This window comes from Tasmannia lanceolata, unplaced genomic scaffold (assembly GCF_043159265.1).
Source record: "Tasmannia lanceolata isolate RefF3 unplaced genomic scaffold, GAP_Taslan_0.1 ptg000023l, whole genome shotgun sequence".
Classification (NCBI taxonomy): Eukaryota; Viridiplantae; Streptophyta; class Magnoliopsida; order Canellales; family Winteraceae; genus Tasmannia; species Tasmannia lanceolata.
The window spans coordinates 4,511,463-4,537,687 of record NW_027518700.1 but is presented as its reverse complement, the minus strand read 5'-3'; the positions used below and the strand labels follow the sequence as shown (position 1 = coordinate 4,537,687).

Genomic DNA, 26,225 nt, shown 5'->3' with positions numbered 1-26,225 from the left:
ATTCTAATATTTAAAGAATTTAACAAAAATCTAAAAGACTGTGTTAGTCTATCAAAAAGAGAAGAAAAGTCTAACAGATAAACACAAATTCCATTCTATTCTTATAATAATAAATCAAATACCAAACAAAGAGAAATTTTCAATAGAACAATACACGATCTATAGCAATTATAAAATGATAACAACATTAATTAGTCCAGACCAGCCGCTGGATAGCCTAATAAAGTAAAAACAATATCAAACACTTCAAAACCAACCACAAACCCCAATACGGGGACTCCAATGAAATCAGATGATGCCAAAGTAATCATCTGATATCAAATACACATGATAATATTTCTAATCCCGCCTTGAGATCAGACAGTACTCATGTCGATAATATCGAATAAAGTAGTCATCTGATCTCCTTCTTCCTATTAACAATTTATTTAAATAAAATAGGAATGGGTACAATAAGCTTTGAGATAATCTCACCTGAAAAATCCATTTATTACCGAATTTGGAGTGCCCAGGAAGATTGTATAGAATATTTTAAAAGGAGCAGATGAGATAATAACAAATAAATAAATAAATGCAGGAGGATCTTGTTAATACAAAAAATGAAATATTGTAAATATTAAAATAATAAGATGTCAGTAGTCTATACTTTTCTTAAAGAAATGACATCACCCCAACTCAAAATATTATCAATGACATGTCTTTTGTTTTTTTCTTTTTTTTTTAAAAAAAAAAATAAAATAAAAATAAAAATAAAAATAAAAATAAAATTTAAACAAACATGAATTATCACCTAAGAATATAGCCATTTACAAAGGCAGCAGCCATGTATTCGTGAATCAACCAATGGTATAAAATAATGAACAGCAAGCAGTTATGTGCTTGTGGACAGCAACTATATGTTAAACCAGTATCAATACAAGGTAGAAATGCACATATCAAATGGGGTATAAGGGTTGTCCGTATCAAGAGAAAGATGATGATGGTAGTGGTGGTAAAGAAGATGGTATTGAGTTCATTTAGGAAAGTTGAGGCTTTTGGTACACAGTTAGAGATAGAAGAAAAAATAAAATAAAATAAAAAAATAATAAGTGAGATCTGTTGTGGGATGGGAATTATGGAACTACTATTAAAATAATGTAAGTGTTTAAACATGTCATTGTGAAATATATATTAGTTTAAAACCCTAACCCAATATAATGTAAATATCAACTTCTTTCAATGTTAATACTAAACCTAGTACAAAGGATTACCCATAATAAAAAAATGTAAGATACATACCAGTTAAATATATTAATTTTAATGCTTAAAAGAAAACTGCTATATTCTACATTCATTCATTTTGCTTACATATGTCTGGCTTTTATTCTTCAAAGGGATGATACCAATTGATTCAAAAATGCTATCCTAATATGATTTCTCTTTTTCTATCCTCTTCTTTTACACCATTCAAATGATCAATTCAATAATCACAAAATCCGAACAGAAATAGAATTTTTGGGTCTAAAAAAAAACTCCACTACTTCTTTCAACCATATTAATCAAAGGTACAAAGCCTTCTTGCAAAAACTGGGGCTAAAAAGCCAAATGAAAAATGCCTTGACTAAAAATTACATGACATTGGATGAGACTAGGTAAAAAGAGCTTATTCATTCTGAAAGAAATGAGAACACAAACTTAAAACCAAAATAGAAAAATCGACAAGTTTATCAACCATAAAATTTTTTACTGAAATACATGAGGATATCTAATTAAACAAATTGGAATTCCAAAGGAAGATAAAAATAGAACAGCCATATTTTGTCTTTCTCACCAAGATTATCAAAAATGAACATAAACCAAACTTAGAAATTTTTGTACATAACTCAAAAGATCTTTATCATTACTGAAAATTCGAACTTTTAAGTTAATATGACAATCAAAAAGTTTCAATATTTCATCTAAAAATAATAATAATGATAATAATGAGGTAATTACAAAGAATCTCGAAGAAAACTTGAATTCTAAAATCGTAGTCATCACTGTATAACATTCCCACAGAACATGATAATATTCTTTTCAACCAATACTATTATTAACATAAATAAAATAAAAAATAAAAATAAAATAAAGTCAGAATTAATTCAAAATACCTGATAAAAAAAATAATAAAAAAATAAAATAATCTACCAGCTTACGATTGAAGTTAAATAGATTAATTTTGATTTACAATCTTGAATACGAACCTCTCAACTAATCATCTTCTTCTTTTTCTTTCTACATTCTCAGTTTATACTCTTTCCTTTTACTTTTTTTTTTTTATCTATCACAGATCGTTCATTTCCTCCAATTCACAGATTTGAAATTACAGCCTAACTGAGTTGATAAAAAAAAACTTCAAATGAAAAATCAACAATCCATATCGATCAGAATTTGCAAACAAGTGATGAAAATGAGTAGATCTATTTTAGAGAAAATCAGATCTAAAGCTTTGCAATATATATTCAAAATTTCTGTATAATAAGTTAGGGTTTTATATTGGATCGGACTTTTCTCTTTTGTTCTTTCTCAGATTTCCTTGAATTAAAAAGAATAGAGATTAGAATACAAAGAAAAAATAAAAAAAAAGACAAATCCGAACATAAATCTCTTGGATCTAAGGTTTTAATTTCGAACAAAGGTTTAGATCTTGAATTTTAGGGTTTGAATTTAGAGATCTATGAGCAAATCGAATATTATTCTTAATCTTGACAAAAACAAATTTCAACTTACCGGGAAAATGAAGATCTGCCGGAGAAGGTGACCTTGAATCTAGAGCTTCCGAGAGAGATCAACAGATCCAGTGAAAAATGAGTAAGAAAAAGAACAAAATTTCTCGGCCAGAATTCCGACGATGCTGCCGGAGAAGATGATCGGAGGAGATCAGATTTATTTTTCCTCTCTAAAATCCTCTTTCTCTCTCTCTATCTCTCTCTCTCTCTTTCAGATCTGTGTTTACCAGAGCTTAGATCTAAAGATTTGAGATCATTAGAAAAGAAATAGGGAGGGAAGGAGAAGCAAAATTAATAAAGGAAGAAGAAAGAGTTACGGTCTTAGATTTGTCAAGATCAAACCGGAGAGAAGATAGCCGGATTCCGTCAAGTATTACAGAGAAGATGAAGAATTAGGTTTAGATTTAGGGTTTAAGAAGGTAGATCTAAGGTTATAGGATTTTTCTCTTTTCTCTCTCAGAATTTGGGGAAAAAGAAACCCTAGCTTCTTAGAGGAGATCAAGGATCGGCCGGAGCTTGCCGGAGAGGCAGTCGGCGAAGACGAGGAATGATCGGAAAAGAAAAAAATAGAGAAAGATATTGGGGATTTCTCTCTCGGCTCTTTGCTTCTCTCTCAATCGAAATTTATTTTTTTTTCTCTTCTCACGAATTTTTGTATATATAGAAAAAATAAATCTGTTGATAATGGCACCCCATTTGATAAGCGCACAAATGCGCGAATTCACTTGGATAATACACCCCTCCCATATTTGATAACTGTACCAACTTGGCTTGTCTTTTTCGAAAATCTTCATCGGATTTTTCTGAGATTTTGCAGGGGCTTTTCTGAAGTCTCGAGGCTTCTAAATATGTGTTCATGGGCATTTGAAGCATTAGGTTGACCTAGATTTTCATTAAAAAGCAAGGATTTTGGGATAAAAATCAAAACCTAGTGGGCCATCCCTTGATTGCACTACATATACTCTCTCAGCCCGTTTGCTGGGCAAACGCGCTCAGCTTTTTATGAAATTTTGCAGGGGCTTAGCTGGGATCCTAAGCTAGCTTGGGGTGAAATTTGGGGTTCTATCTCATTTATTTGATGAGGCTTTGCTCAAACATGAAGGGATTAGGGCACGGTCAAAATGGGGTGTCTACAGATCTAGACTACCTATTTTGGATGGTTCGGATTATGGATCATGGTTGATCCATATGAAGACATACTTAAAAGGTTTAGATAAAGATATGATAAAGATAATTGAAAATGGTTTTGATTTAAATGTTAAATCTAAAAGATCAAATGATTATGATAAAAAATTATCTTTACTAAATACAAATGCCCTAATTGCAATATGTTGTGTATTACCACCTAACATTTATGAAAAAGTATCCTCTTGTAAAAATGCTAAAAATGTTTTGGACTCTATTGAAAATCTTCAAAATCAAAACATGTGCTTAATGGGATTATCTAATGAAGACCCCTTGGATAATGCCGAATTCACACTTGAAGAACTTGTTGAAAATGTCCAAGAATTACATAAGAAACTTGAGGATCAACTAGCTAAGAATTCAAACTTAAAAAACAATTTAGCTAGTATTCACAAGGAGTTTAGGTCACTAGAAATAGATCATGCACATCTTAGTGAAGAAAATGAATTTTTTTAAAAAGATTTTATTGAACTAAGTAATACCATTGCTTCACTAAGAGAGGAAAATCAACTCCTTAAAGAAGAAGAAGAGAAAATCAAAATGCTTTCATCTCTTGAATTAATAAATTTTAAAACGGAAATCAATGACTTAAACATCAAGAATGAAATATTAAGGTTGGAAAATCATAATTTACAAGAGAATGTAAAATTCAATTACCATCATGATCACTCTTGTAATCCATCATGTTCATCCCGTCCATCTACCTACTCTTATGCATCTTGTGACTATTGTGGTAGATTTGGACATTACAAGTTTAAATGTACTTTTAAACTTGTAAAAAGTAGTAAGTTTGTTTGGGTTAAAAAAGACTTATCACCTAGGACAAACTTGCTTGGAACCAAGATGGTTTGGGTTCCAAAACCCCTAACATGATCTATATTGTGTTTATTTTAGATTAGGGGATGTGCTTTAATTGAATATCATTTGAAAATATATTTGTTGATACAATGTGCTTGTTCTTGTTTAATTTTTTTGTATCAATACATGTTGTGCCTAAAATTGAAAATCCTTTCAAAACATGTGTATATAGATATCATATGCTCATATTTGCTTAACATATATCTATATATATCACCTTAAAATTCAAAGTCTATATGCTTGAATTTAAAATATTATATCACATTTAGGGGGAGCATGAGCCAAAGATTGAAAATCTTTTGTGCTATGCTTGTTTATCATGATGAGCTAGACTATAGCTATCATTTTATCATGATAAACTGACACTTGGAGAGTAAGTGTCATTGTAGCCCAAGAGTTGAGTTTAACTTGGTATCTTTTAGAAAATATATCCAAAAACCTTTGGAGTCTATGCAAGGACATCCCTTTGGATTCATGCATTGCATGATTCATTTTCAAAGGGGGAGCTTAAAGGTAAATTTGTCCTTAGTTACTTATCATATGATTCTTAATGTGGTTATCACCTCACATATGCTAAGTACACTCATTTGGAGCATGATTGCTCCACATGAGTTGTTCGGGCTTGTCTTGTGCTTTTTTGTGTGTTTTAGAGTTTAAGACAAGAAGCCCATAGGCTAGGTCTTAGAGTCATATCCTTCTAGGCTTGTAACTTATCTTGGATGATCAAATATGATATCATCTATTCCAAGAATAAGTTTTGGTGGCCAAGTATTCCATTGTCATATCATTGGCCTATGATGTCATGTCATGCCTTAAATCTTAGGTTTATCTAAGGCCATTGACAAATACTAAGGGGGAGAGCTAATTATTGCTATCTTTATGTTTATATGGATCATTGTAAGATGCTAACACTATCCATTCAAACATTTTCTCACTAATTATGCTAAAAATTGCATATCATTAGATTTTTTATTTTTTTTTTAAAAAGGGGGGGCTTATCATGCTAAACTATACACTTGCTTATTTTTCTTTCATGATAAGTAAAATATAAGCTTTAACTTGCTAATCTATTATTATATTACGGGTCATAGGGTAGATTTATATTGAATTTATATATATACTAAGATACACCCTAAAAATTTGTGCTAAAATTGGAATGTCTCTTTATTTTGCCAACATAGGCTTGATTTATTTTGTGATTATTCATTTCCTATGTTGATTGTCTCTTATCATGCCATATATACTTTGGATTATACTTTGATTTTAATTGCTAACTCATGATAAGAAGTTAGGGGGAGCATCATATTCTCATTGAATATCTTTGATGCTTTATGTAATTGTGCTTAAATGCTTAATCCTTCCTTTTTCCTAATGCCAAAAGGGGGAGAATTTGTATAATTGATTAGATCCATTACCATATGCATTCTTGTATTATAACTTGTTAAATATAACTCATGCATATGTTGAGGGGGAGTAGTAATGATTAATTTGTCTATCTTATCCTCATAAGAGGTTCCTCCCACCTATCTAATCAATTTGGTTTGTCATCATCAAAAAGGGGGAGATTGTAAGCCCAAGGGTTCCCCATGGGTTCATTCAATCATCTTGTTTTGATTATTAACAAACGCAAATTGATTAGTTGTTTATGGACTGATCATTTGCCTTGAGTGTTGTGCTTTAGACAGGTCCTACACAAGTCAAATCATACTAGCACGCACCTTGTTGGCCTATGCTTGAAGATGAACCAAACACAATGGCAAAGGAGCTTGGAACATACTTGGACCAATCACACCTTGGAAGTACCAAGGAGAAGCTCATCATCAACCATCTCAAAGCATTGAACAAACAAAGAAAGTTCATGAAGGCCAAAGGTGGAGGATCAAGAACCTAATGCAAAGGACCAATGAGCTTGTACCACAACTTGAAGATGTCAAGCATGGAAGCTCAACCATAGAAGATCCCAGCTCAAAAGAAGAGTTCAAGAGAGTGATAGAAAGGGTAGAATGTATTCCTATCTCTCTTGCATTTCCTCTTGTCAGGGCACATTGTTTAAACCCCTAGAAATATGTTTTTCAAAGAGACTAACACACCATTTAAGGACTTAAATTGATAAGTGAATGGCCATGGTGGTGTACCAACATGTTGGGACCCATATAGCATTCAACACAAGAATGAACAAAACAGAGTTCCGAAGCAACAACCTGGACCAGCAACTAAATCCTATCAAAACTTAGTTCAAATATTTTGATAATTGATTAATTACCATATGCATAATTGATAATTGATTAGATCCATTACCATATGCATTCTTGTATTATAACTTGTTAAATATAACTCATGCATATGTTGAGGGGGAGTAGTAATGATTAATTTGTCTATCTTATCCTCATAAGAGGTTCCTCCCACCTATCTAATCAATTTGGTTTGTCATCATCAAAAAGGGGGAGATTGTAAGCCCAAGGGTTCCCCATGGGTTCATTCAATCATCTTGTTTTGATTATTAACAAACGCAAATTGATTAGTTGTTTATGGACTGATCATTTGCCTTGAGTGTTGTGCTTTAGACAGGTCCTACACAAGTCAAATCATACTAGCACGCACCTTGTTGGCCTATGCTTGAAGATGAACCAAACACAATGGCAAAGGAGCTTGGAACATACTTGGACCAATCACACCTTGGAAGTACCAAGGAGAAGCTCATCATCAACCATCTCAAAGCATTGAACAAACAAAGAAAGTTCATGAAGGCCAAAGGTGGAGGATCAAGAACCTAATGCAAAGGACCAATGAGCTTGTACCACAACTTGAAGATGTCAAGCATGGAAGCTCAACCATAGAAGATCCCAGCTCAAAAGAAGAGTTCAAGAGAGTGATAGAAAGGGTAGAATGTATTCCTATCTCTCTTGCATTTCCTCTTGTCAGGGCACATTGTTTAAACCCCTAGAAATATGTTTTTCAAAGAGACTAACACACCATTTAAGGACTTAAATTGATAAGTGAATGGCCATGGTGGTGTACCAACATGTTGGGACCCATATAGCATTCAACACAAGAATGAACAAAACAGAGTTCCGAAGCAACAACCTGGACCAGCAACTAAATCCTATCAAAACTTAGTTCAAATATTTTGATAATTGATTAATTACCATATGCATAATTGATAATTGATTAGATCCATTACCATATGCATTCTTGTATTATAACTTGTTAAATATAACTCATGCATATGTTGAGGGGGAGTAGTAATGATTAATTTGTCTATCTTATCCTCATAAGAGGTTCCTCCCACCTATCTAATCAATTTGGTTTGTCATCATCAAAAAGGGGGAGATTGTAAGCCCAAGGGTTCCCCATGGGTTCATTCAATCATCTTGTTTTGATTATTAACAAACGCAAATTGATTAGTTGTTTATGGACTGATCATTTGCCTTGAGTGTTGTGCTTTAGACAGGTCCTACACAAGTCAAATCATACTAGCACGCACCTTGTTGGCCTATGCTTGAAGATGAACCAAACACAATGGCAAAGGAGCTTGGAACATACTTGGACCAATCACACCTTGGAAGTACCAAGGAGAAGCTCATCATCAACCATCTCAAAGCATTGAACAAACAAAGAAAGTTCATGAAGGCCAAAGGTGGAGGATCAAGAACCTAATGCAAAGGACCAATGAGCTTGTACCACAACTTGAAGATGTCAAGCATGGAAGCTCAACCATAGAAGATCCCAGCTCAAAAGAAGAGTTCAAGAGAGTGATAGAAAGGGTAGAATGTATTCCTATCTCTCTTGCATTTCCTCTTGTCAAGGCACATTGTTTAAACCCCTAGAAATATGTTTTTCAAAGAGACTAACACACCATTTAAGGACTTAAATTGATAAGTGAATGGCCATGGTGGTGTACCAACATGTTGGGACCCATATAGCATTCAACACAAGAATGAACAAAACAGAGTTCCGAAGCAACAACCTGGACCAGCAACTAAATCCTATCAAAACTTAGTTCAAATATTTTGATAATTGATTAATTACCATATGCATAATTGATAATTGATTAGATCCATTACCATATGCATTCTTGTATTATAACTTGTTAAATATAACTCATGCATATGTTGAGGGGGAGTAGTAATGATTAATTTGTCTATCTTATCCTCATAAGAGGTTCCTCCCACCTATCTAATCAATTTGGTTTGTCATCATCAAAAAGGGGGAGATTGTAAGCCCAAGGGTTCCCCATGGGTTCATTCAATCATCTTGTTTTGATTATTAACAAACGCAAATTGATTAGTTGTTTATGGACTGATCATTTGCCTTGAGTGTTGTGCTTTAGACAGGTCCTACACAAGTCAAATCATACTAGCACGCACCTTGTTGGCCTATGCTTGAAGATGAACCAAACACAATGGCAAAGGAGCTTGGAACATACTTGGACCAATCACACCTTGGAAGTACCAAGGAGAAGCTCATCATCAACCATCTCAAAGCATTGAACAAACAAAGAAAGTTCATGAAGGCCAAAGGTGGAGGATCAAGAACCTAATGCAAAGGACCAATGAGCTTGTACCACAACTTGAAGATGTCAAGCATGGAAGCTCAACCATAGAAGATCCCAGCTCAAAAGAAGAGTTCAAGAAAGTGATAGAAAGGGTAGAATGTATTCCTATCTCTCTTGCATTTCCTCTTGTCAAGGCACATTGTTTAAACCCCTAGAAATATGTTTTTCAAAGAGACTAACACACCCTTTAAGGACTTAAATTGATAAGTGAATGGCCATGGTGGTGTACCAACATGTTGGGACCCATATGGCATTCAACACAAGAATGAACAAAACAGAGTTCCGAAGCAACAACCTGGACCAGCAACTAAATCCTATCAAAACTTAGTTCAAATATTTTCAAATATTTTTGAAAATATTTTTAATAGATAGCTCTCATTTTTCTCATATCCGTAGAGTATAGGAACGTCAAAATCCGACGAGAAATGAGGGAGATATGAATTTTACAAGTTCAACATTGTTTGCTGGAAACCAGTCTCGGAACTCCGAGAAATTCTCGGAGCTCCGAGCTCCGAGAAATGCACCAGGTTCCAAAATTAAAAGCTCTGTTTGAATCTCGGAACTCCGAGAATTCTGCTCGGAACTCCGAGAAATTTCTCGGAACTCCGAGAAATATTTTTCTTCAAAAAAATATAGCCGTTGGGGTGCAACGGCTAGTTGATTTTTTGACCCAGTTTTGACTGTTTTACCCCCCAAACGGTCACATGGAGTTGGGACTTTATATATACCCATTCAAGGGTCCAAAATACAAGAGAAACATTGTCCAACTTCAAGAAACCATAGAAAATCATTTGTGAACTATTTTTGGGTTAAATTCTCTCACCAACCAAACTCTTTGTGCCTTGATTTGAGAAAATCTTTTGAGATTGGTTTAGGCTTAAACTTGTTTATTCTTGAGAGCATCCTTGGAGCTTCAACTTGCATTGTAGCCTACATAGAGGCAAAGCTTTTATCTTCTTCTTTATTCGATCGGTGGCAAGGGCATCCGTTGTTTTTAATTCCCTTGGGTGAACCGCTTAGAACTCGGCGGAGAAGGAGAGTCATTGTAAAGGTGGAAGGGCATCCTTATTTAATTCTCTTGGAGTGTAAAAGCCTCGGAGCCGGGCGTCGTGGAGGTCTCAATAGTGGAAATCCTCAAGTGCGACCTTGAGAAGAGTGGAGTAGGCCGTTTGCCGAACCACTATAAATCTTTGTGTCACTTGTGTGATTGGTATTTCTCTCACTCCCTCTCACTCTCTTATTTGATTATTTGTGCTTAGAATTGAGTGAGTAGTTAGCATTGATAATCAACCTAAATATCTTAACCTTGCTAACTAGGCTATATTAAAATTACCTAATTAAGTTTGCTAATCAACAAGGGTTTTGAACTTATATTAATTTGTAATATTGTTTAAGTTCAACTATTTCAAACTTAATTAAACAAGGGATAAGCCTTTGGTGAAATCTTAGGAAAAGTTTTTAAAAGGTAAAGATTTTATAAACATCCTATTCACCCCCCCTCTAGGTTGCCAAACCAAGTCACTACTTGGATTTCAGTATTCAACCAATTAGGGAATGGAACAACAATTGCATGCACTACAATTTAGCATGATGGAATAAACTCTGATAGTGTGATCGATCAAACACGAGAATAATTTGTCTTTATTATTCATTCATGCCATTGGAGCCAAAATAAGGTTGAGTAGATATAAGAATACCAACGAAACTTCTTATTTTCTACCCAAAAGAGGATAGTCTCCAATTTATTTTCTCTTTTAAGATTTTGCAAGAGTAAGAAGAAGAGGCATCATCTTCAACATCTTTAGAAAAGTAAATTATCATCTAATGAATAATTTTTTCCAGTAATTCTTTCTAATATTTTATTTTATTTCTTTTTAAAGGAATTTACATGCATGCGAAGAGTTCCTTAAAGACTTGAGATATTGGAGTAAACTAAAAAAATACCGAAGGCCTAGACTTGCATTCACATCTGTAAGTATATGGGTATTATGAGTTTATCTGTACAATACAATTTAATAATCTCATATATTATTTTAACAATTCACTTCATTATTTCTCTTGTCATTGGTTATAAATAAATGGCAAAACAAAATCCAAAAAATATAGAAAAGAGAAAATAAAAGAAAATAGTTAATATTTTTTTTTATCTAAGTATGAACTCGGAGATTCTTGTAAAATAAAGATATTTTATATTAGAGTAATTGTTGGATTTTTTACAATTAATTTTGTTGAAAATAATATATTTACACAAGTATATGCTTTTATATATTGGAAAAAATTATATATAAGTCACTATTATACATGTGTGGCCCATTGATCATGGATTTGTCGATGTTCTCATATATATTTTCCAAATATTATGCATCCAAACGAGATAACTACCTTTTTAGGCAAAAGGCTTCTATTTCAGCTTTGTGTACCAAACAACGAAAAGGATTTCCTTGGAAAGGAAACAAAGAGAAAAGGCTTTCCCCAAAAAGCCTTTCCAAGGTGGAAAGATCTTTCCTATAAACCAAACGGGCCCTGGGAAAAACATTTCCCTAAAAAAATGTGATGTCTAGGTTTGACCCTGGAAAAGAGTGTTCCCTGTGACACAGGCTATGTTTCTATGTAAAATGAGTATAAAGCCAATTCCATGCCTATTTTTAATGAATCTCTCTCTCTCTCTCTCTCTCTCTCTCTCTCTCTCTCTCTCTCTTTTACAGTGGCACATGTGTACAATGACCAGGTCAGTAGATGTTAATTTAGAATTTTCACTAATTTCTGATGATTTTCATTAACATTAATTGGTTCTTAAATAAGCACTTACACATAAACAAGGAAAGAGATAACAATAAAGATTAGGAAAAAGATAAAAATAATCTAAACTAATTATCTAATCTATCCTACTTTCCTCATCAAACACTTAATCCAGCTAGCCATCCATACATAAGTTCACCAGATCAACGGATGTGGGCACCACACACTGCAAAATTTTCCAAGAGGCATCCGATTATAACAACCTAATAACACACCCCCATCCAACACCGACATATTTGCACATGGGGCTGGCAATTTCACCCGTGAAAACGGGGATCCGGTCCGTCCCGCCCCGCATGGGCGGGGATTTCCCGGTTTGAGTGGGGACGGGATTTAAAAATTCCCTGCAATGGGATGGGATGGGATGGGATGGGGATAGATTTGGCGCCGTCCCGCCCCGTTCAATATCCAATCATTAATTTATTTTATTATTATTTTCAAGTGTTTTACTATTTTTCTTGAAAACTAGGAATATATTTCTTATAGGCTCGTGATATTAGCACTACCATATTTTGATATGTGCACAAATACGGCTTGCCTTTTCTTCGTATATTAGTATTAACATTTGACAACTGTTCAGAAATTAAAAGACAGGATGAGTTAGCTGAAAATATCAAAAAATGGGAGTGCCAACATCAATTTCAGGGTGGGATGGGGCAGGGATTTTGTTCCCCTAGGGTGCAGGGCGGGGATGGGATATTCCTCACGGGGAGGAGATGGGGATGGGGATTCCCCGTCATCCCCCGCAGAGGGGAAGGTGATGGGGATGCAACATCCGGCCCCGACCCGCCCAGTTGCTACCCCTATCTGCACAACAGGAACCAAAACGCATGTTAGCAAAAGCACATGAGGAAGTGAGGGGTTTTTATATGGTGTAAGCCGTACGGTTCTTTTTGACAATACTGGACTATACAGGCTTACACCATAATATTCTATTTTTTAAAAAGTATTGCTCGGCTTAACCAATGTAATTATGTTGTATCCCAAGTTCTTCCTATGCATATTGCACATATCAATCATTCAGCTTTGCAACAAGTTTCCAAATGAAGTCCTTCGTTCAATTGGCTTTGCGAGACAGGTTCGTTTCCAAATTTAAGCCAAATTTAACTTTGAATTGTGATTTTGATGTTGCGTTAGCGTTAGTTTACCTCGAAAACGTTGATGGATTCACCGACAAGGACAAGTATGAGATCGTTTGATGTAGCAAAAGATGAAGCACACCCGCGCTGAAGAAGGCCGACGTCGCCGACGTCGGTATTGCAGTATTGCAAGTCAGACACTCATCTTTGTTAGTCGGTCACGGGGCTGGTCATTCAATGAACGCCCAGACCTCTTGTGGCTGAATTGGGCTTGGATAGGGATGGGCTGTTGTCATCTGTTGACATTCTCAAATTCATGATTCACTACGCTTGAGAGGAAAGCTTGATATAATATGATTGATAACAATGTAAACTAATAAATTAACTGATTCTTTTATTTTCTTTGCCCTTCGAAACAACCAATTACTCAAAAAGCTTAAGCCATTAGAGTTGGTATTATTTAATCATTTATACATCAACACTCTAGGTAAACTAATAAATTAACTGATTCCAACCAATTAGCTTAAGCCATTAGAGTTGGTATTATTTAATCATTTAATATTTATACATGACACTCCTCCTTAGGGCTGCAACTCGAGCCGGGTTTTACCCGACCCGCATCGACCCGACCCGAAAATAACCTGGGTTGGGTTCAGGTTTCATGGGTTTCGGGTCGAGCCGGGTTGAGCATTCAAAAGCCTGCATGAATCTCGGGTCGAGCCGGGTTTGAAGGAGCCCGACCCGACCCGACCCGAGTTACATAAGTTATAGTATGTACATTTTTTTCTATTGTTAGTTAAAAGTTAAAAGTGAAAACCCACGCACCCACTGGTATTGTATGTGAGTGTAATTTCTGCTTCTATGAGTTGAGTTGATTCCAGCGTTTGATTCAACATTGTTTGATTGTAATTACAACATTGTTTGATTACGGCATTGTTTGATTCAAGTGTAATGTGAGTGTAATTACATCATTGTTTGATTCAAGTGTAATGTGAGTGTAATTTCTGCTTCTATGAGTTGAGTTGCCTTGCCAAACAAGAATTTTCCTTAAAAAATTGCGTCAACGTGAAAAAACCCGACCCGACCCGACCCGAGATATTTCTCGAGTAGGGTTGGGTTCTCCAAAACCCGACCCGCCTGACCCAAGTTGCAGCCCTACTCCTTACCGTGGATTTTTATTATCAAGGAGTTGTTGGGCTTTGAAGCCAAATCACTGCAAAATACTTTAACAGCCCTCAAAATCAATCCAAGGCAAATTCATACTAAACTCGCTCCCACTAACAGACGGCTTCACGAGGAAGGACTACAGGATGAGAGAGCGGATGTCTCAATGTGCCTTGGCTCAGCGCACCCTCGAGAGCCTCCAGCCCCAAAACACTAGGCCCTCTTCAATAGACTAGCAAAAAGTGACCCTGACTCGCAGTTCCACCCAGTCTACCCGTAATTTACGGTCCGGGTCACTAAAATAGTGACCCGTTGAAATTTGAACCGGCCCGTACGGGTCCCGTCAAAATTGGGCGAGTGCCCGTGAAAACCCAAATGATCGAGATTTTATTTGGTGTAAGCCAATGTAGTCCTGTATTTTTCAGAAAGTACTGTAAGGACCACCACATCATAGGATGATCTAAACTGTCTATGTAATGGAACACAACGTAAATAGGTTGTGCCTCAAAAATCATTTCCATAGGATGATCCTAGCCCTCCGATCTATAGAGGTTTCCATAAATAATAATATGTAATTTCTCCATAGATTAGAGGGCTAGGATCATCCTATGAAAATGATTTTTTTTGGCACAACCTATTTACGTTATGGCCCGTCAAATGGGCGGTTTGGACCATCCTATTATAGTGTGAGAATAAACACAATAAAAAAAAATAAAAAAAAACAGGTGACCCGCCGGTCCACCCAGACTGCACTGATGTGCCCAAAGTCACAGGGTAGCACAATGATCTAATTTTCTTTGATGACATGAAGTTGGTCCTCCAGCCACTTGACGCGGATCATGATCACAATTGGAGGATGCCATAGCTCCAAAGTTAGGCTAATCCAACAATCCTAAGCATTTGGTTAGTGAACAAAAGTATTCAATGTCTCAAATTAAGAACGTAAGTCTGGATCAGATGGTTAGGATTGCTGAGCAGCTGAGCTTTATGGTGAAGATTGGAGCAGACTCCAGTGGAAATAGGATCATTACACAAAAAGCAAAAGAAAGGAAAGAGAGGATATGTCCAACCACCTAAGAAACCAAGCCAAGCCAATGAGGCGTCTAATAGTGGATGATACTAATTTTAATACATGCCTATCGCTTCCCTCTCTTTCACTCTCAATATGGCAACGCTTCCATTCCATGTTCGTTGAGCACGGATTATTCCCAGTGTAGAGTCCCATGAAAATGGAGGCTCTTTTATCTTTTTTTTTGAAAGGTAACGATAATTTTTATTCCGTAAATAGAAGGGGACAAGATGTCCCCACAGGTGTTACATTGATCAACGATACCCCATAGGACCCAGAGGTAATTATAACCCAATGTCCATAGTTACAATACGCGTTGGTGAAATATCAACCCCTTCCTTAGCTAGAACATAGGGCATGAGAGTTCGCCGATCTCCTCCTGTGCCCAATCAGAGGTTTGATGATCCAGCGTACAGTACAATCTCCACGGACCAGATGTCCTTCCAAGAGCCCACCCAATCGCATTGGCCGAATCACCTTCGACCAAGGTTGTTAGATGGGTACCATTTTAGGCCAAAGACGAGAGCCTTTGCCTCAGCCTCATTGGCATCACAAACACCAACAGAGCTGGAGAAAGACATACTGGTGAGGCTCGTGGAGTCCCTAATAAGACCCCCAATACCTGCTCTTCCAAGATTTCCGATAGAACTTCCGTCAAAGTTTAGTTTAAGCCATCCATCCGGGGGTGGAGCCCAACATGGAGTGATGCTACAGGACCGCCTTCGTTCCGAAATGATGATGATCCAATTGCGCAGGGCCACTCCGATGGGATACGAAATACCAGCACGACAGTGAGACCATGAGATAAGGGATATGCGAATGTCCAGAACGAGATGCTGCCATGTTCTAGATTTATTGAGGAAAATTCGACAGTTCCTCTCTCTCCAAAGATGCCAAATAACCGCCAAAGGAAGGGCTTTCCACATGCTTTGCCCGATGCAACCATTAAATGCACCGGCCCAGTGAAGTATAATAGAAGATATCTGATTGGGTAATACCCAGTCCATACGAAAGGCTTTAAACATGGCCATCCACACCCTGTGCGTGAAGTTACACAGGACGAACAAATGATCCAAAGACTCCACCTCAGCTCAACATAGAACGCACCAGTTTGGCATGTGAAAACCTCTTTTCTTCAACCGTTCACAAGTGTTAATGCACCCATGACCAACCGTTCACGCGAAGGCAGCAACTCTCAAAGGAACAATGGAATCCCATACGCTAGAGATCCTAGAAATCTTCCCTTGGTCATCAGTCAGGAGACGAAAAAAGGATCGAACAGAAAAACCCCCCCTTGGGGTCGGGGGTCCAGATCCAACTATCTTCCACATTGGGGGACAGATAGTATGGCTCCAATATTTGTAGCAAAGATGCAAAGAGGCAGATTTCTTCGTCTTTAAGGTCCCTTCGAAGACGGATATCCCAGAATGAATTACCGTGACTGTCGCCTCTTTCGAGATAGTCAGCAATTCTAGCTCCTGGATCAACGGCTAAACGGTATAAATCAGGGAACGCATCCATAAGGCGAGTGTCACCCGCCCATAGGTCCTTCCAAAATCTCACATTGTCACCTTTTCCCACTTTGAAACGAATGTTAGGAGCAATGAGGGATCTGGTACTGGAAATTGATCACCACGCTGCAGGTCCTCTTCCCGATTAAGGGCTATTACAATCCCATTCACCCCAACCACATCCATATCTTTCCTTTATAATATCATGCCATAAAGCATCCTTCTCAACCCCGAATCTCCATATCCATTTCCCCAATAGCGCCTTATTACGGGTCCTGATGTTTCCAATGCCAATGCCGTCATTATCAGTTGGGAGTGTTGGGATCCGGGTACTGGAAATGGAGGCTCTTTATCAGTTGGCAGTGTTGGGACTAGCCTTTTTAAGGGGAGGCTGCCCAAGCCTTTATAAACCTTCCACACCAATTCACTCTTTTTGATGTGGGATCTTTGCTTTCGTGTAACTCCCAACTAGCAGTTATGGTAAATCTAAATTTGTGGAACAATGCGTACAGAATCATCTTCCCACTAGTAGAGGGACCAATGGGCTAGACCTAAACATTCATTTTGCCCAAACATTATCCACTAAATTTTGCACCTACCCCTGCATGATGCAGAGATCACCATGGGGTGATCCAAACTGATGGAGGCATGTAATTTGGATGGACATTCAACAATAGTTGAAGGGTTAGCTCATCCATGGTGCGACAATCATTAAATAGGTAAGCGGTGAGCCCCACATACTTTCTTCGCTCCTCGCACTAAAGATTGCTTAACTCGAATAGATTGTCCTGAAAAAGATCTATTCCAAAATGAGAGTTATTCATTATTTGCTGTTAGAATATATTGTAGATTAGGCAACTTAGATTAAGAAAACAGCTTTGATGAAGCTCATACTAAAAATCAGCAACTTGAATGCCAGCAGATGATATACAAGTTCTAAAGTAGCATACTACAGAGTACAGAGGAACCATGTTTGTTTTGTTCGGCAAAATTTACAATGGAATAACTCTTATGCTGCTTCAGATTAAATATAAGACTAAATTGATTTGCTTTCACAAGCAATGTTTTGCTCAACTATTTGCATTCCTTTTTTACTTCCCTAGCTTGTTGTCCACATGTATACCTGACCCCCACCTGTGGCGCAAGCAAGGGTTCCCTCCCTGTAAGGATGTGAAGCAAAGCGGCAAGGAATTGCTGTCATGTACGGGCTCTCCAAAGCTTTGGCCATTTGCTTAACAGTGGAGATAACGTCCACTGCCCTTTTCATATTACCCACGAAGAGATATGAATCGTCCCATCCCCATATGGCTCTGTAACATCACACGAAAAAAATATTGTTAAAAGAACAGCTATAAACAAATCTCTAGGACATTCCGCAAAGATATTGCATGACAATAAAACGAATGTGGACATCTCTGTCAGATAATAGTGAAACCATTATCTTGGAGTAGGCAATGAGGAGTGTTTTCTCTGCTAATCACTTTTTCAGATGGAGGGCAAATCTTGCAAGGCTACAAGAATCAGTTCATCGGAAATGGTGTTCCAATACAATGATGATTTACCTAGTGGAAGCTTATAACCGATAACCAGAGAACCCCTATTCATCAGTGAATTATCGTGCATGTGATCTGGATAACATGGAAAAGGAATCTCGTGTAAACTGTGGCACTGCACCACCAATATATTAGGTGGTGTTTCTAGGATGTAAAACTTTAAATCCATGGTAGATAATGTCTGTGGTTGTTGTATGTGGGAAGCTAAAGAGGACAAGGTACTAAAGTTGTTAAAATGTTTGGAACCAGCTTCTACACAGAAAGGAAGTATACCAAACCCCTGCATATATCTGAATATGGAAAAAGGTAAACTCCACACTTCCGTGATGCCAGGGGCAACATAAATCAGGTCTAATCTTTTGGGGATATTCACCACGATATTCACAACGGGAATAAAAATCTTTGGATAAGCCGTTCCCTGGATTAATTATCTCACTTGGATAAGTTTTATCTTGAAATTATCTCGTCTTCAGTTCAATTTTGATCTACTAATTTTATCCAAGAACAAAGGTCAACATGAACAGAAGATATCAAGTCTTTCCAAGGATAAAATAAACCCCGGCTTGCTTCCATGATGAACACCCTCCTTTCCGCGGATTACAGGTGCAGCCACTTGGATTCGCTTAGAGCTTGGTTGATAACACCGAGTTTCATCCAAACTAAACAAAAGAAATTACGTTTGACTGATTTCCTTCATTAATACAAGAGTTGGACCCAATATGTGGGTTTTTAGTAAAACCTAGTTTTTTTTATTTAATAAATGGCTCAATGAACAGATTAGAAAAATGTCAGAGAGTGCAAAGCAAAAGGATGTTAGTTGAGGTGAAGCTGGATTTGGTGGAATCTTTGCATTGATGGGCAATGGCTATAGTGGAACTTGAATCTGAAGCTGGGACCGAGTGGGAGTATAATTAGATGTTAGAAAAGATTACTGTAATTGGATGTTTTTTTTGCTGACCTTTCAAAAAAAAAAGATTACTGTATTATAAGGCCATGAAATTTGCATAAAGTTTGAGTGGCCTTCAGGAAATGTGTTTTTAATTAACTGGCTATGAAACAGGCAACTCATTGCTACTGTGTTTGTCAAATTTTTCCACTTTTCCCTTCATTAACTTTAAGACTCGTGACACAAAAATAAGAACACTACTAGATTTGGCTGAAACCGTGAAAAAATAAGAGCTTCAGAAGCATTTGAGTGTTGCACAGAAAACCTGAAAGCCCAATACCCCCTAAAGTGCACTTGTAATCATCTTTTACTTAATAAATGATATCTTTCTTCCAAAAAGAAAAAGACCACCTGCAGTACTATATCTAGCAAACATGGCAGTCTCAAGTAGTTGAAAAGATGCACACTTTAAGAAAGCAGAAGGCATTGTGAAACAGAACACACTAAAAATTTCAAGAGGCAAATCCTTACCTATCAGACTCCATAATAAAAAGACTCCATAATAAAAAGGCCTAAATATCCGAGAAATCTGTAAAAATATGTCGTATAATTTTTATTTTTGCAGATGAAAATTAATCTCATGGACATGGGAAGCTAGCAACAACTTCAGGATAAAAAAGATCCTACCATTTAGTTATATAACAACATAACGGATGAAAATTAATCTCATTTGGGAAGTTAGCCACAATTTCAGGAAAGGGAAGATCCTACCAGTTAGTTATATCAAGACACAACATCAAGCACACTTTTTCTCAAGGCACGAAAACATAATAACTAATGTACCCAAACAAAATGCCATACCTGAAGGAAGAAATCCATCTACCAGTCTGATTATTATGTCTAATCATGGCCATATCCCCAAAATCAACACCACTCAGTAATCTGATATTGTCGTCGTAACTGTGTAAAATGATTAAAACAGAAAATTAGTGAGGCTCCACCCATCATATCCCTGATTGAAACATATTTCAGAAGTGTCACTTCTCACCAGTTAAGTTACTATCACGGTGACAAATATTGATTTCTGGAATTCACAAGTTCATGTGTCTATCAGACATGTGTGATAGAAAGTATTGGAGATAATAATGAATAATTACATAAGTGGCTACAAATCCTAACTTGGCAAATCCATAAATTGGCAGTAAAATTGAGGAAATCTGCATAGGAGTAGACGGGGCTGGTACACAGGGAAAAACAGGAGGGATATGCTTTAAGTCACACAATGATGTCTAAGCTTTGAGCATGAGGTCCCTCAGAGAAGAAAGAAAGTTGCAGTGGGCGGAAGCAGTCATCGTAGAACTTTGGTCCAGACAACTGGGGCATCCTTCTTGGGACCCACGGAGTCAAAATGAAAGTGAGTTAATCCAACCTCTGTTTTCCTAGAGAATATTCACTAGCTTAAAACACACAATGAACAGCTTTCATGTAATTTGTCAAAACTCAAAAGATCTTTGGCTACCTAAGAGGATATGCAACATTGCAACAGCTATTTCTATGGATAAGGGTCACTGAGATTCCTAACTTAATAACCTTCAACGACTACCTAATAGGATATGCAACATTGCAGCATCTACTGCCATGGATAAGGGTCACCGAGATTCCTAACTAACTAATATTTGACAAGAACATTTCATGAGTCCGTATTTATTTATTTTTTTAATCCCTACAATTAGGGCTGTGAATTTTCTGGAGCTGTCAATTTCATTCAAAGGCACCCAATCAGGCTTAGATTGTCCTTGTTGCAGAATGTCATGTGCTTCCAAGTAAAATTAGAGGCAAACAAGTTACACGGACCTGATAAATACATGATGAACCTGAACTCAAAATTGGAAGGAAAAAAAACAAGGTGAAAGAACTCAATAACAAGCTAAAATAATGAAGGCACTAGTCTGACTATTTCATTCTTTTGAAAGTAGGGGTAATATTATTGAGTAACTGTGTTTCATATATCTGAAACCATTATTAAACAAGACCATACACATACTTCCTGAAATCTAAAGAGAGATATTGGAGAAGTACCTTGTCGTCGCAAGACATCTTCCACTTGGTGAGAAGTATGCAGAATGAACAGCCTTCTGATGCTCTACCGTTTTGAGACTTTTTGGGTAACGGACATTAATACTTCTCAAATCCCATATGCAAGCTGTTCCATCCGTTGAACTTGTAGCCATCAAATTGGTGTTTTCAGGGTTGAAATCTATGGAGTTGATCCTGTGGGCATGCAGGATAGACGAGGTTGAGATGCATCCTGCTCTTTCATCCCAAACCTTCAAATTACCATGAGCCTCAGCAAAATATATGGACTTTATATCATTTGGCCGCTGAGAGAGGGAGAAAATAGCATCGTCGCTGGAATAAACCATATTAAAGCTCTCTTTTCCGACATCCATCAAACGAATGAATCCATCATAGCTGCTGGTGAAAATCTGCACAGAGTATTCGATAGTCAAGCAATGAGTTCATTTACAACAATGAGACTAAATATTCATTGGAATGATTACACGTGCCTTTTGGAGTACTAACAATTGGTAAATGTCTATCTAAAAAAATTTAACATTATTGAAAAAACAGCACTTGGTAAATGTTATAAGAGTCATACAGTATGAAGGAAGGTATTTCAACAGATGAATTCCGATTCAGCTCAGGAAAGTCAAAAGAGAAAGAATATTGAAGTTATATCTATTATAGAAACTGCCTTGGCTCATGATACACATGTCACTTTAGAATTTTAGGGTGCACGCACACTCTCATACACTATTCATGTCATTATGTTTGGCAGCGTTTGTTGTAGCTTAGCGAATCACACACAACGTTGATAAATCCTCTGCTATTCAATAAGGCCTGGAGAAATTACTCATAACCTCACTATACATGGCCAACACTAGCCGAGAGGAGTCTATTTTGAGCTCGGCAAGACGAGTTCCTAAAGTTACTTGCTAGAGTTCGGGCAGGTCCCCATAGATACATACTCCTTGATACAAATGAAAGCATTTTTCTTTTTCTTTTTTTTTTATAAAGGCAACAATTTCTCAAAACAATAAGAATGGATTACAAGAGCACTTCAGAGGGTAAAGATTGCCCCATAAACAAAGATTCGCTAGAAGCTCCTGATTTGTCAAGGCGGTCAGCCAAATCGTTGGTCCTTCTAGGTACAAGAGAAAAAGAAATAGAAAACATACACAAATATTTTTTTTATCTCACCCAATAGATTGGCGAGTCTCCACGGACCGATGTGAATCCCTTTAGCCCACAATACTATATTTGAATAGTTGTTTTCCACTAATGAAAGCAAGTTACATTCATTAAAGGTACTAAAACTCCTCAATAGAATCAATCCTTCTAAAAAATAGCTCCAAAATGATTATGCTCATGGCATGGATACAGATGACCCAACAGCTCGGACCTGTAAAGCCTCAAGGGCAGTCCAAGACCACTCTCCTGAAGCTGTTTGTACAGTTTTTTTCTCCGCTCTGTTTTTTAATCGTTGCTACGAGTAGACATTGTTTTCATTTTTGACGAAGAGAGGTAGTTAGCCACCCGAATTGTTTTATTTTTTTATTTTTTATTTTTGCAACTTATATGTTTTATGCCCAAAGGGATGAAAGGATGTTGCAGGATCCCTTCGAAATGCTTGTGCATTTAATAAAGGGAAACGATCTTCTTCTCTAACTGGGGCTCAAAGGTTCATTCTTCTTCAATCCTCAATCCATGTGTATCATCATTATTGAAATGGACTTGAAGACCAGCTTATTACTACACCTTTTTCCATCGAGCTTGTCTCTTTATATTTACGACATCATAATACAGTACGTCATTGGGCCTCCTCTTTTTGTCTTTCACGTGTTCTCATCAAAAACAGAAATCTCAGAAGAGCAGGCGAACAAACCCCAGTATCACCTTTTGTATTCCACGACTTTCGCCTACTTTCTAATTCCTTGTTTTCTTCTGGAGGTCGTGTTGCCTTCGTTTTAGGAAGCAAATTGCACTCCCCTTGACTTCCCCTCTTCTTTATGTCATTACTATTCTCACATGTGTTATAAATGAAAGGAAGAGAAACAAAGAGAGAAATTAAATGTAACCATGTCCGCGTGTTGATATCATGTAATTTGTATTTATCAGGAAGCAGAATGTGAGGGTGGACTCATGGAATTATTACAAATCCTTTTGGTTGAAGTATTTGTTAGAAGACGACCAACAACTTGTATGCAATGGAAACTACCACATCCATAAGCACATTGTTTACGACAATGCGGGTAGACATGGCATCATGTTAAAGAACTCTACTGTCAGAGCACAACTAGGAAAATTGTTCAGCTAGAAATGGACATTAGCGGGCTGTTTGGATACGCAGATTTTAGAATCCAGGTTTTTAGTTTGAAAACAGTGTAAAAGAGGGTTCATGATCAGGCTGCTGAACGCTGTCCTGGCAGCGTTTCTTGGATTTTAAGTGAGAAATTCAGGTTTTAAAAATCTCTCCTGCATCCTAAGATTTCTAAAACCTGGAAATATGGGAGGATCTGCTACTCTCTTGCTGACGAAAAGGAGGGCAAGAAGTCAAAAACAACAGCTGGTCCGCTTCTTCTCTCGTCTCTTAGCTACAATTTTGAAGAAATCCCGGATTCTAAAATCCGCATATCCAAACGGCCACTAGAGAATTTTAGAAATGGATAGTATCGATTAAATAGAACTATGATCAGTTAAGTTTTCTATAGTAAGAAGTTTGTTCATATTTGAGTATTTTGAATAGGCAGAGATGTCTCAGTTCTAACTGAGCATAAGCTAAAGATAGAGTTTTCAAAATTCTGCGTTAGGAGCGATAAAATTGGGTGCATCAAACATGCAAAGGCTCATTTCATAATAAGGAAGGTCCTCAAAACCATATGTTATCCTCAAATTATAAGCATTGAACATCAAGCCTTCCACAGTGTGGAGTAATCACATGATCTAAATAAACGAAGGTTGTAAAAATCCCATAGAAAAAAGACTCCAAGTGTAGCCTCAGTTACATATTTACATCATTGCTTTGTCGCATTTAAGCGGAATATTTACGTCAACAAACAACAAAAAATATTTATCTAATAAAGCTCTGTAACTCAGATTGGAGACATGGCTTGCGATAAAACAGGAAACTTCATCTTCTCACACCACAACTTTAGACTGAAAAAAAATCTCATATCATAACTATTCAGATTCACCATACCCTACAACTTAAAAGGGGAAAATAGAATTAAAACATAAAAATGAAACTTTTTATCTACCCATTTCAAAAAAAACAACAATAATCCCCAACATTCAGAAACAAGTATCACGTACCTTTGATAAGGAGAATGGCTGAATCAAAATCCCTGAAACTGGAGCAGAATGAGGACAGTAGAGATAAACCCCATCTCCATCAACTTCCTTAGAGTCCACATCCCAAAACCCAACATGCCCTAGCTTGTCGCCAGCAGCAACCACCGTCCGATCACCGGATGGAAAGAATCTAACGCTCAGTATCCGTCCAGGAACGATTCGCGCAACATTTTCTGGTTTCAACATCAATGACCCCAATTTAAAGGAAATGAAATTCCCAACAATCTGCCTCTTTTTAGAAGAATACAATGGTGCATTATCTGACATATCTATAATCTTATCTATGAATTCCTGATTAGAGGAGCCATTGACGTAGGCTTGTTGCATTGTGAGAGGGCCTGATTTTCTGATAGAAGGCTCAAATTTAGAAGGCAAATTTAGGGTTTTTTGCGGGGAGGCGATGAGGTCGTCTTCGAGGCCTTTTGCAGTGTTGGAATCGGGTGGGATTCCGCGGGCACGAAGGGATTTTCGGATGACGATTGGGGATTTGGTTTTGGGTTTCTTTTCTGGGCTGTTCTTGTAGCCTTTGGGTACAATCCTGGGATGAGAAAATAAAACTAGAATGAGAAATAAGGAAAAAATGAAGATTACAAGGGTTTAGAGAGAGAGAGAGAGAGTAAAACCTAGGGCGTTTGGTTGAAGAAGAGAGCTGGCTTGAAGTATGGTAGAGCTTGAGAGAAGCTACCATTTCCTCGTTGCGCTTTATGTTCTCGAGCCTCCTTCGCTCATACTCGGTTAGGGTTTCAGACGCCATGAGAGAGAGAGAGAGAGAGATTTCTGTTGTTTTTTCCCTTTTCAATTTTTTTATGAAGAAAAGAACGCGGGAACAAGACGAAAAAGGGCGGGAACAAATTGAGCAGCGCCACGTTGACGGACAGCTTGAGTCGACGCTTGAAAAACAATTTCTGATTTTTTTTTGTCCGATTTCATCCTCATCTCCACTTGGGAAGCTTGAAAAACAATTCCTGGAAGCCAAATGTGCATAGTTCCATTCCCTTTCCCAGCTTTTCCACCCCTTTTTGGTTGTCTCTTCATGCAAATGATTAGGAAAGAATGCTTGAAAGTTGAAACATCTAAAGTTGTTTACTTGTTTGTTAGTTGCTACTAGGTGAATGTAGGTGCTAAGGGTTCTTATATACTGGTGTAGATAAGTTATCTACACACTAGCTTAAAATACAGTGGGGCCCACATTATTTTGGTGATCCAAATCATTCATTTGAAAGGCCCTCACATAAATAGGTTGTCTACAAAAAAGCAAATCCATAGGATCATTCCAACCCTATGATTTGTGGAGGTAAAATGGACATGTATAAACCTTCACAAATTAGTTCATTTTTTACCTCCAGTTCGAATGGTTAGGATGATCCTATGAATCTGATTTTTTGTGGACACCCTATCTATGTGAGG

The 26,225-nt window shown here is 37.1% G+C and overlaps 1 protein-coding gene across 1 annotated transcript; it reads right to left on the bottom strand.

Annotated features, from left to right (window-relative positions):
• Positions 1 to 17,851: 17,851 nt before the first annotated feature.
• Positions 17,852 to 25,790, bottom strand: DRS1 (DROUGHT SENSITIVE 1). Its single transcript, XM_077366437.1, has 5 exons — positions 25,442 to 25,790; positions 24,780 to 25,356; positions 21,486 to 21,892; positions 20,268 to 20,366; positions 17,852 to 18,277 (listed from the first exon to the last, which is right to left on the bottom strand). The coding sequence occupies exons 1-5, from the start codon at positions 25,570 to 25,572 to the stop codon at positions 18,067 to 18,069; spliced, it is 1,425 nt and encodes a 474-aa protein (XP_077222552.1). The 5' UTR covers positions 25,573 to 25,790; the 3' UTR covers positions 17,852 to 18,066.
• Positions 25,791 to 26,225: the final 435 nt, after the last annotated feature.